At 30.4% G+C, this 11,802-nt stretch overlaps 1 protein-coding gene across 1 annotated transcript in view; it reads left to right on the top strand.

The window, feature by feature from the left end:
• The first annotated feature begins 5,396 nt into the window (after positions 1-5,396).
• LOC107444828 (uncharacterized short-chain type dehydrogenase/reductase y4vI) overlaps positions 5,397-11,802 on the top strand; it is a 60,927-nt gene continuing 54,521 nt past the window's right edge. Inside the window, exons 1-4 of the mRNA XM_071188072.1 lie at positions 5,397-5,588; positions 7,875-7,972; positions 9,479-9,633; positions 11,298-11,340. Of these exons, the coding sequence (XP_071044173.1) occupies positions 5,537-5,588; positions 7,875-7,972; positions 9,479-9,633; positions 11,298-11,340 (348 nt within the window). The 5' untranslated portion in view covers positions 5,397-5,536. The remainder of the gene's footprint in view (positions 5,589-7,874; positions 7,973-9,478; positions 9,634-11,297; positions 11,341-11,802) is intronic.

Raw genomic sequence — 11,802 nt, 5'->3', positions numbered from 1 at the left:
ATATATATTAAGATTTAATAAGCAACTTAAGAAGATGATTAGGAGGATATCAAAAGCTTTTCTAAAGCAACAATTAGCATTTTACACTGCAACAGATCATAATTAAATTGTGTTTTCATACCGCCTGTGTTACGATAGATTCAAAATTACCGATAGAACTGTGGTTTTTGGGTTGATTGCTACTACAGAAGCTTTTGGCACTAATGCTTGAAACATTATTCTCAGATTACAAGTTTGGAAGACTGAGGTTCAAAGCAAAAAGAACTTTGAGTCAGAAATCACCGAGTTCGAAACACCACTAGAACAAGGATAACGACAAAAGTGGTTCGGAGAGGACGATTTAAGTTTTTATGCTTTGAAGAAACAAGGGGTTTTTAGGGTGGCTTGGTAAAAGTCCAAAGTATGCTTCATTTCATTTCGGACATTTTACCTAATTTTTGCGATAAATTCTTGGACTTTCTAACAATTTCAGGTACAAGCTTGAAACGATTTTTTGTGTGACTACTACCAAAATTATTTTTAAAAATTTATTGGAGTATCTTCAGTAGTAATTAAGAGAATTGAGTATTAGTACAGGTTTTTCACATGGGATCCTATTTGTGAAAAGGAAAAAGTATTTCAATTATTGTTTTTTAAATTTCTTGTCCAATAATTATAAATCTTGTATTCAATATAATATCTATAAAATAATCTTAGATAAATAATTTTTAGATAGTTCCAGCGACATAATCTTAACGCATACATTATTTTGATCAATTTACAATTTATGAAATCATTTAATAATCATTTCATGATCAATTATAATATTTTGCCTAAAATATAATGTATTTTAACTTTTTTAAAACATACTGTTCACAATATATGATACTCTTCTGTTAAATGGAGTCATTGGATATGGTTAAACTGCTTTTGGCGAATAAACACGAGGCATAATATTCAATTAATCATAATCGCTGTTATAATATTATCTTAAATAATCTGAACAATCAACGGATGTGAAGTGCCATTGCTTGGTATAACAATCAATCAATCACAATGACTATAAATTATGTCAATTGAAATAACTTAATTACTCAAGGGATGTGGAGTGCAATTGTCCGGTTTACTCTAAACAGATGTTTTTTTAAGGTTAAGTGTCACGGACCCGAATTTTCAATATTGATGTTTTTTAAGGTTATGCACCACTGTCCGGTATACGTTCTTATGGTACACCCAACACTAATTTTTATATGGTTACGGTATTTCTTATACTGACCATTAAGCGAAGGATTGCTGCCGTGTTCCCGAATCCACATAACTGAGATATGGTAATTTATTACGACCTCTTATAACGGTATAATATCCAAAATATATATGAACTGAAATACCTCCAGAATTTTACCAGAAGACGTTGATAAATTCTAGGTTTTACTGAAATTTTTTTTATAATATTCCGAAATTAAAGATTATTTAATGGACACATACTGAAGCATACTTCGGACTTTAACACTGCCATTTTATTAATCTTAATTTGATTAATATAAAGTTATATTTCGACATTAAACTTGTATAGCAAATCTTACTTAAAAAAGGTTTAATGTTTTTTATTGAAGATCGTGATAGCTTTCTTTTCCAGTGAAGACACGCTTCTACCAAAATTACCTTCTGTCCCATTATGCCTCATAATGTTTTTAACCCTCTGGCGGTTTAGAAAATGGGTAAATGTTCTCCTTTATTCACTATTTTCCTATCTATTTGCTAAGAAAAACCAGTTTTGCTATGCGGAGAAGACTGCAGGTTAAAATACACTTTTTACATGCAGAACTGTCAGTGGATTAATACTTCTGTGGTTAGCGGTAGAACACAGAATATATCTCACGTAGTTGAAGTTCGAAGCACCGGACGATCTGGGTGAATCTATTTTATTTTCTACTCTCTTCCAGTATTGTACAGGTCTTGAACCAATATTTTCTTTAGAAGAGGGATTTAGAAGAAAGCAAAATGTAGGGATTTTTTTATATTCAGAAGCAAATACTGAAATTTCGTTTTTCAGAGTTAAATAAAATCTCTACTGAAAGTGCTGTGATTCTGAGTATTAATTTTGTCCCTCACAGCTTCATTTTTGTTAGATTACGCTAAGGAATGAATAAAAATGGAATGTAAAAATGAAATGAATAAAATTTCTTGTTATTTTTGCTGACAACTTTATCTTAAGTTTTGAAACTGATATTATTATTATCATTACCTTTTAGGAATAAGGTTTCTGAAACGTTGTATGTTTTTATTAATTTTTTTAATTTATCCTTAATTCTTAATGGAGAGATTGTTTGATAATATTTTTAAAGAAATTTAAGTTTTAAGATTTACTTATTTATTATTCATTACAAGCAAATAATATTATATATATAAATATTGTATTTGTACATATTATAGGCAATAAAAACGATAACAGAAGTTTAAAAAAATCAATTCACGTATTCAAATTTTTCAAAAAATAAACTATAAAAATGGATATTTGCTTTGATCGGAAACGGAAGTTAGTTTCTGGAGCTGGAAACGGTAAGTGATTTAAAGTTAAGTAAGTATTTATGTTAAATCTGTGGGGAGAGTAGATATCGCCATTGTCAACCTTTATGTATGAAAAGGTACCCCAATATATAAACGACCTAGTCCTAGTCCTGTAGGTTGGTCGGAGTGCCTGAGTGGCCCTTTGCCCGAGTTAACATGCATTATAAACTAGTAAATTGGAATTGCATTTTTAAAGTGGTAGACACACTACAGTACTCCCCCACCAGAATTATAGCTGTGATAGAATTCGATGAATGAATTCCACTAGTTGATTTGTGAAAAGCCGGGAGAGCCGTGTTAAGAGCACCGTACTTTTCAGTGCTGATCATGAGAGCTGTATTAAGTTCACGATCGTGGTCGCTCCTGTGTTGTCTTTAGTCGTCGATTGTATACGTTGTGTGTGATTGAGACTGAGCAGCAGCAGCGCGAGGAGGTGGATAATGTCGTAGTCACAAGTAGCAAGTCAACTGTTCAATGTTGACCTTCCATAGAAGTAGGCGTGTTCAGATCGGAGTGGGCGTTACTGTTAGGATAGGCGTGTTCATGTCGAAGTGGGAGTTTCAGTCAAAGTAGACATGTTCACATCACGTCCAGGTCACCACTTATATCTGGCGAGATCGGTTGTGTGTATTAAAGTCTGCATTTTAGATACGTCACTTGTCAAAGATTAAAAAAAGGAAAAATGCGAAATTTAACATAACTAAAATAACATTTTAACAACTAAATTAAAAACTTCCAGGATTGTAATCAAACGCATAGAACAAAAGAATTGATGTAAGGCAAAGCGCAAAAGAGAGAAAGAACAAAATTTCACGATGGTATATATACATTTCATTCTATTGAAATTCAGTTCAGTTAGCTATACTTCAGGAAGACGATTACAGAGAATACATAGAATATACGTAGAAGTTTACAGTTCACTAACTTTGGTATTTTTATTAAGTTTTCGGTAATTCCACAAAAACAGTCAAATTTATTATATATTTTTAAAATTTGTTTTTATGAGCATTTATCAAATTTAAAATTTTCAAATTTTAATGTTTGGCAAGAAACTAAAGTTTCCTTTTTTGCAGTGGTAACCAATTGATTTCAGACTAGTTGCTGTTTTCAATCTAATACAAAATTATCATGAATAATTATTTACGAAAAACAAAATCAAAATTTGAAGCGATTTATTCCTCGAAAGTAAAGCTATAAAGGAACTTTGTTTCTATCTTTTTGCCATGATGATATTCTAACATTTAAGATACTAGTCATAAATTTACGCATTTCTTTAAAAGTACACTCTCAGAAAAATTTATTTAACGGTGAACAATAATACGGTACAATTTTGCTGTAACCTTAATAAGTTAAAAATGTGTACCATGTTTCCGTTCTACTTGAAACATGTTGTCATGTTATTAAGTTTGGCTTGATCCTAGTGTAGGTTACACGGTGGATTTGGTGACATTACCGATGTTTGGAAAAGCAATTAAGTTTGCTGTCTGTTGTTATAAATTTGACAAGAGATTGTCATGGGCATGATGTATGAGGTGGGTTATTGCTTTTTAGCCATTTTGCATTTTAGGAATCGGAGTATGATTTTGCAGTTGAGTTTGAGATTTGTTTATGTATTAGTCATTGTCAAGTTATGATTTTCTATATTTTTGCCTACACCAATTCTTGCCAAGAATTGTAAAAACGCTCCATCGCGTTGGTATAATAGTTTGGCGACAAGCGTCATTTCGACATTGGCGACTTTTTTCAAAATTGTGCCAAGTAGGTAACATGTACCTGTGAAGTTTAAGATTTACGATAAGCCGACCGTCATGTGTAGGGGGCAGGGAACTGTCCTTGGATCCGAAAGGTTCTGGGTTCGAATCCCGGGCAAGGCATGGATGTTCTTTCCTTCTCTGTACTATCTGTCGTCAAAGTGGGAGCGACGTTGGCCCACCTAATATGGTGCCCCTGAAAGAGAGGCCAGGAAAATCGCCGTGTATAAGCCTGAATTGACGAATGTTAACGCAGGTGGGCATTGGGAGGGGAAAAAAAGATTTACGATAATATGATTCAATTTGAAGCATTTTAAGATAGCAGAAAATTTTAACAGCATTACGATTCACCACGATTGAAATTTTTACCAAGCTAATTCAGAGACTCATTCTAAGCAAGAATTTTAAACTTTTTGATCTTTATATTATAAAAAAAAATATGCAACTGCGTACCGGCACTCAGGGAGCTGGTACTTTTTACCATAATCCATTTTTGCAAGAACATGTTACGGAACAAAAAAAATCTGATATATCGTAATATTTACAGTAACAATTACCATAAAATAACTGACTAACTCAAATTAAATAAACTTTGCTGTGAAAATTACAATATAACATTTTACAGTAAAATGGATTTTGCGATAAAATAGATTTTGCGGACGATGCGAACCTAGTACATGCAATTCATATGGTATTTTTATCCGAAATGTCTTACAGTTTGTCAGGAAATAACATTTTCAATATTCAAAGTTATATGCCTTTTATTTCGCTAGCATTAACATTTATTGCATATGCTGGACATATCTGCAAATCGATATTATTTTGAGGAAAATATTTCAAAATTTTGAAGAAGAAAAATACTACTTAATATTTTTAACAGTTCACATTTTTGTACTCACCGAATTGTAACATTTCTCTCATTGTAACGTTTAAACGTTCAAAAGCATTTAATTTTTAAAGTCAAATTATTTCATCATTGCAATTTTTTACATTGTCATTCATTCAAAAATACTTTCACTCTTTATCTGAAGATAAAACACTTAATGAAAGACAAAATCTTTTTTTCTCTACATTTACTGTCTCAAATGTTTATTTTTCTTTATCATACGCATTAAAAGATAAGAAATGGTCGATTTTTAAGTACTCCCATTTCTCGAATATTTGTTTAAAAAAGTCCACAGCCTGCCTAAACTGTAAAATAGTAGTTTCACTTCAATAAAAATTCATAAAAAGAAAATATGAATATCCAATTCGATGGTAAAAGAGCTCTAGTTACCGGAGCAGGAAAAGGTAATGGAATGCTTTATTGTAAATTTAGTTGATTTTTTTAATTGTTTAATTGTCTTTTTTTATACTTTAGTGATATTTTAAGACAAATTGTAAACTATGCCTAGCAGCAGCACTATGAAGGATATTTTCAAAAATATTTTCTGGGTATAAATGAAAATGAAGGATTCGAGTTAAATATCTGAAGTAATTTTTAGTATCTAATGTATTCTGGGTCTTTTTTAGTGCGAAATAATTTATCCTATAAAACAATTTTTTCTCAACTACTCTGCCTTGATTAGTTCAGGTAAAGAGTTTAAGTATTAGGTTAAATAGTTAAATGTTGCTGCTTAGGACTTAGGTCACATATTGCATGGTACCACAGATTTTCAGTGCAAAAGACAACTGGTTGCATATAACAATCTTAACAAAACTCTGAACATGGCATAGGAATATTCTGAAAATATATTCCTGAAACAAATTAAGGTAAATTTTAAATAAACGAGCAATATCTTTATTTCCATCTAAGTGTTTAGTTTTTGAAGTATTTGAATACCTGTCTCAGTATTCTTTTTTTTTTTTAAACTTTACAAAGAATGATTTTTCTTTTAAATGATGTCCCTTAAGTGGTTTTTTTTACTTCTTTTGGTGCCTCTTAACTTCTTTTCAAAAGATGTAGTTTTATCGAAATATCCCAAAGGAAAAAAAAATAAGTATGTAATACAGATTTTAAAATTTTGTGTGATATAATGAAACTTTTGTTTTTTACTTTCTCTTATGGGTTCTTCCCATGGTGATTTTATAATTGTTTACACCAAGATGATTAAAGACAAGGAAGTTTTTGATTATCATTATAACAAACTAACCTTGAAAGAAATGGTTCATTAAAATATTCAAGTACGAAGATTTTAATATAGCGTGCTAAAATAAAATATATTTTTCGCGAGAGACTTATAATGATGAATGTGGAATATTCGAGAGCATTATTCAGCCTCGAAAAATTAATATGTAACAGGAATGCTTAGCGTTCATTTTTCAGTGGTAAACGTAGTTCACTTTTAGAATAAGAAAAAAATGCTCATGACGTTCGCTATTTATAAAGCAGGAAAGATAGAGCACGCAAAATATGAAAGTTTTTTTTTCGGGGAGAATTCTTAACTAGCATATCATTAAAATTCTTCAATTCACTACGATAGGAAGCTTTAAAAAAGCTAAATTTTTAATTTCTTTTTTTTTTGCAATACGCCAAATAGCTTGCAAATAATTAATAACTTTCCTACGATTCTCCATTTTTCTTTCAAACCATTAACTAATACTAAATAATTACCAGACACAAAAATGCATTTTATCCCCCCCCCTATTTTTTTGTTGATTCCTTTGGATTTGGTTGTACAGCCCTCAAAATATGACTCGGTATGTCTCTAAAATGTCTTATCCAATAATTAGAAAAAAGTGCAAAATTAAAGCTTCTAAATATTGCTTTTACTTCTTGCGTATTTGGACATACCACATGAAATACATAAATGCGCAAAAAGTTTTAAAAAAGGCTATGACTAATTTATTCAAAGTTGATCTCATGCAAAAGTAATAAATTTTTTATTTGTTATAACGTTTCAAAAAATTTTTGTCTTGGAAAATATGCACATTTTTACGAAGTTTTAAGCAATAATTTTAATTTGAAGAAATAACGCTTAAAAAATATGACGAATTTGAAGTTTTATCGTTGAATCATAACTAGATTGCTTTTGTTTAAATTTGGATTTGTCCTTTTTAGTTATATTCAAAAGTTTGAAGAAATTTGCTATAAAATGCAACTTCATTAGAATAAAACACTGTTTTGTGTCTAATTTTGGAACTTAAAATATCATCTGCTCAACGTAAGGCTATGCCTTCAAATTAAACAGCTTGCATCTCAGGGATTGAAAATCCGATCAGTGGATCAAAAGTAATTGTGCACCGTTTTTATACTTTCAAGCGGTGTCACGCATGGGTAAATCGTGGCATCTCTTTATGCCGCGATTTAGCAGCTAATTACGTTTGAAACGCTCACGTGGTTTCGCTTGGAGGTATCCAATTAAAACTCATCCGAAAATAGATTCAGCGGATAATAAACCAAGCCTATGCTCTACCACCTTATTAGGCACAACCATCGAATTTTCGCGGTACTCTTCTTCTCGAGTTGCAAGTGCCCAATTGTATCCACGTCCATGCAGTAAAATGCTTTGTAGTTTTATTATCATCAAAGAATGTCACGCTTGAAAAATGCATAAAATAGCTATAGCTTATTTCAATTCAATTGTTTTTTCTAAGGTATTGGAAAAGCAGTGACTATTAGGCTGGCTGAATGTGGAGCTGAAGTTGTCGCTGTCAGCCGCACGCAATCAGATTTAGATGAATTAAAAACAATTGTAAGTGGAGTTATTTTCCATCTATAATAACCAATAAATAAACAATGCCAAATTACCAAATTTGTTGTTGAATATTTTCTGATGAATTTTTCCTATAAAATCTATTATATATAATTGTCTTACGTGGCTCCCAAATTTTGGCTGTATTTCGTTTCCTCCGGTGGCAACGTTTGCTTTATTTTGTTTACGTTTTGAAAACACCAAAGCATTCTGCCTTTTAATGATGTGCTACTGTTTAAGAATTAAGGATGGATTCAAGAAGAGCTGTGAAGTATTATTGCAATAATATTTACTTTCTTTTCTTCATTTATAGAGAGAACAGTCGGCAGAGAATTCTGTTAGGTTAAAAAACATTTTGCTAAAAAAAAGAACGAATTCTAAAAGAAATAAAAATAAACAACTTAAAAAATAAAAATGCTGTTGCCAGCCATAGAATTTTTTGAAAGTTAACTTAGCAACATAAATCAAAATGACATAGAAGCGCAACTAGATCAAAATTATGATACCTGAGCGCTTGGCGTAACAAATCCTTCAATTCTATAAGTGTTGTATCGCCAAATGACCAAATTAACAATTGTGTTTTCAAAGAAATTCTATATATATATATATATAGATTTGCATTTTAGAACTTCATATTAAACTTCTGTTGTGTGTCTGAATACTGACATTTAGAACAAAATTCAGGTTTAGAATAATTGCCTCGGAGAAATTTGAATTGTTAACAATGACTTAAACAAAAAGTTTTATTTTAACTGACAAATACTATATTATAATTTTAACTTTTTCTATGACTATACTCATTTTCGTACTCTTTTTTTATACATTTTATATTTTTGTGATAAAATAAAAAATAGTTGTTCTGCTTCTGAACACTGATGAAAACACAAAATGATGAGCTTCATTAAAATTCAAAAATATATACATTTATTTTACAAATTCCATATCATTAGGGTGGCACGCTTCAGAGAATTAAAAATACAAAATTATCTTTATCGAAGCTGATACTTTACATCCGGCGTTCAGTGGCCGACTACTATTTCATATTGTTTTACAACACATTGCTTTAACCCTCTGGTGGGAAAGACTTTAAAACAAAACTTACAACAGTTACTTTTCTCAACAACTGAAATTTAGAATAGTGTGATTAAGAAANAGTTATAATATTGAAATGTACAGGTTTAGAATAGCGTGATTAAGAAAAATATGTGAACTGTTTGCAATTTCAAATTAATATTGAAATGTACAGGTTTAGAATTTTCTACAGTGAAAAGTTTTCGGAACTTCAGTATTCAAAAAAGTATACAAAAGATAGACCTTAAGAACGTATCCAATGAGCGAGCAAAGCGAGCATTGGATTGCGAAGCAATCCGAACTGAAATGCGAAAGCAGTTCTGGGGGTTGGCGAGAGCCAGCGAGCAAGGAGCGAAGCCTCCTAGTATTAAATAAAGCATGTCTTTCTATTAAGTATCCATTCAAAAATAAATAGAATTGATTCATTTGTTTCAGAGCAAGAATATAAAAACGGTTTTCTTGGACATTGGAAATTGGGAATCTACAAAATCTGTTATTGAGAGTGTCGGACCTATTGACTTGTTGGTAAATAATGCCGCTGTTGTGAAACCCCTTGATTTTGGCAACATGACAGAGCAGGACATTGACGAGTACGATTTTATATACTTAATAAATTCTTTAATTTTTCGACGAAAATATAATGAATGTTAGAAGATAATGTTTACCTAAAATAAGTATTTAAATTTATAAACTATAGGTTGCTTAATTTGTGTTAAAATATGAACTCGATTCAAACAATGATCGAGAAATTTTATTATATACTGGTTTGGAGTTTTTTCAATAAAACGATAACGAATAAAACGACCTTTGATAGCTATGGCAAATAGTTTTAAATGAGTATTTTCTTTAATTTTTTTTCCAAACATTTTTGTTCTGGTGGGTATTATTATTTCTATTTCACAATACGTATTATCTATGAATGCAGAAAAAATAAACATTATATTGATGGGATAATCCTTTTCACATTATTCATAGCTCATAGGTTGCCAATTATTGCTATTGATATTAATAAAGGGCAGAAAAAAAAAGAATTTGAAAGACTGAAGTGGAGCTTACGGAGTTTTCCTCACACCATGATTTGGCTTAGCTAATGCTTTTAAAATTAATCCTTGTGGTCGTTACTGTACTCATAAAATCCTATGTTAAAATTTCTAATTAATTAGTTCCAATTATTTAAGCACTCACATTATATGGTTAATTTTAAATTATACGATTTAAGATTTGGCTACTTTTCTGTTATCGTTACTGCCAAGAATCAAGGTAAGTACAGACATTCGGAAAAGCGATAGTGCCAGAATTAGGATTCCAAGCTTCTATTTATTCCTGGTCTCCACCAAAACGGTTTTGAAGCATTAAATCGACAATTCAGGTATTTTAAGAGACCATTGACATTAATCAATATGTTACACAATCTCTAAATAAAAGTAGCATCAGGGAGATTTTTAATGGCTTACAGAAAAAAATTATAAATTTTGATGATTTTATTTACAAATTTGAAATGGAATCCTCCCCTCCATCTTTCTCCTTGTTACAACGGTTCATGTTTTAAAATAGTTTAAATCTCCCTAGCCTCTCATAGATAATTTTATGATAAAACTAATCAATTTTCTTAGTCCTTCAAATCAAATTCATGATCATAAAACTATCAGGAAGTGATTAACATAATGGAATATTGTTCAAGAAAGGGAGAAACAGAGTTCATGTTCGAATTCAGGATCAAATCAACAGGAATGTTGTCAGTGCTTGCATTTTTCTTTTCTTACTGTGTAACGCAATTTTAAATTCGGGAATTTTAGATCATTTCATTTTTAACAAAATTATATGAAATAAGAAAATTCCAAGCTAAAATATCTCTTTCTCACAAATTTACACCCCCTGGAATAAAATAAAGTTTGTGAACCACTCAAATCACTTAAAAGCATCAGTAATAACGAAACATCAGAGAATTCTACCGTATAAAACAAAACTGATGCAGACTGTGCAACATAGGAAGTACTATTTTTTTTCCTCAGCGAAATTCGTAAGAGTAATTTTAATTAATAGTCTAAGATTGATAACTCCATTTTCAACTTTGATCTTTCGAGTTAAATTGATCGAGTTAAATGGATTGGAAAGAGATTGGATTTTAATGAAAATAATTTGATTATCATATATTTTGTTCAAGTTATTCCTATAAGATGGAAATTATACTTATTTTGACTGAAAATGTATTTAAAAATGTTACTAATGTTTCTTATTTTTAATTGTGTTCCAGGACCTACAACATCAATTTAAAGGCAATCATAAATATTACTCAAGTAAGTAAACGTGATATTTTTTTCCATATTTTATATGCAAGTTAAAAAGGACATTTAACTTTTGAGTATTTATATTTCCACAGTATTATTGTCAGATGAAAAGTGCTATTTTAAAACTCGAGTAGTTTAATTGAAATTTTCAGTAGATAATGAAGCTTAATACAACTTAATTATAACTTCTTAACTTGTATTATGACATCAAAAGCAAAACATTGACAAATAACGAATGCTTTATGTGCCTTAAATTGTTAACTAAAAGACCTTTGACAAAAATAATGATCATACAAAGGAAAAACTAATTTTTGAATAATTGAGATAGACCTGAAAAATTAGAGAGTAAAAATATAAAATTCAAAATAAAAAGTAATATTTTTAAAAACCACGTTTTAGTAGTGGAGAATAATAATTAAGAAAAAAATTGAAAAACGAAAAACGTGGGGCGCATGAAATACATAACAGTAA

The sequence above is a fragment of the Parasteatoda tepidariorum genome, chromosome 2, assembly GCF_043381705.1.
Source record: "Parasteatoda tepidariorum isolate YZ-2023 chromosome 2, CAS_Ptep_4.0, whole genome shotgun sequence".
Lineage (NCBI taxonomy): Eukaryota > Metazoa > Arthropoda > Arachnida > Araneae > Theridiidae > Parasteatoda > Parasteatoda tepidariorum.
Note: the sequence above shows the minus strand (reverse complement) of the source record. Positions and strands in the feature narration are given on the sequence as shown.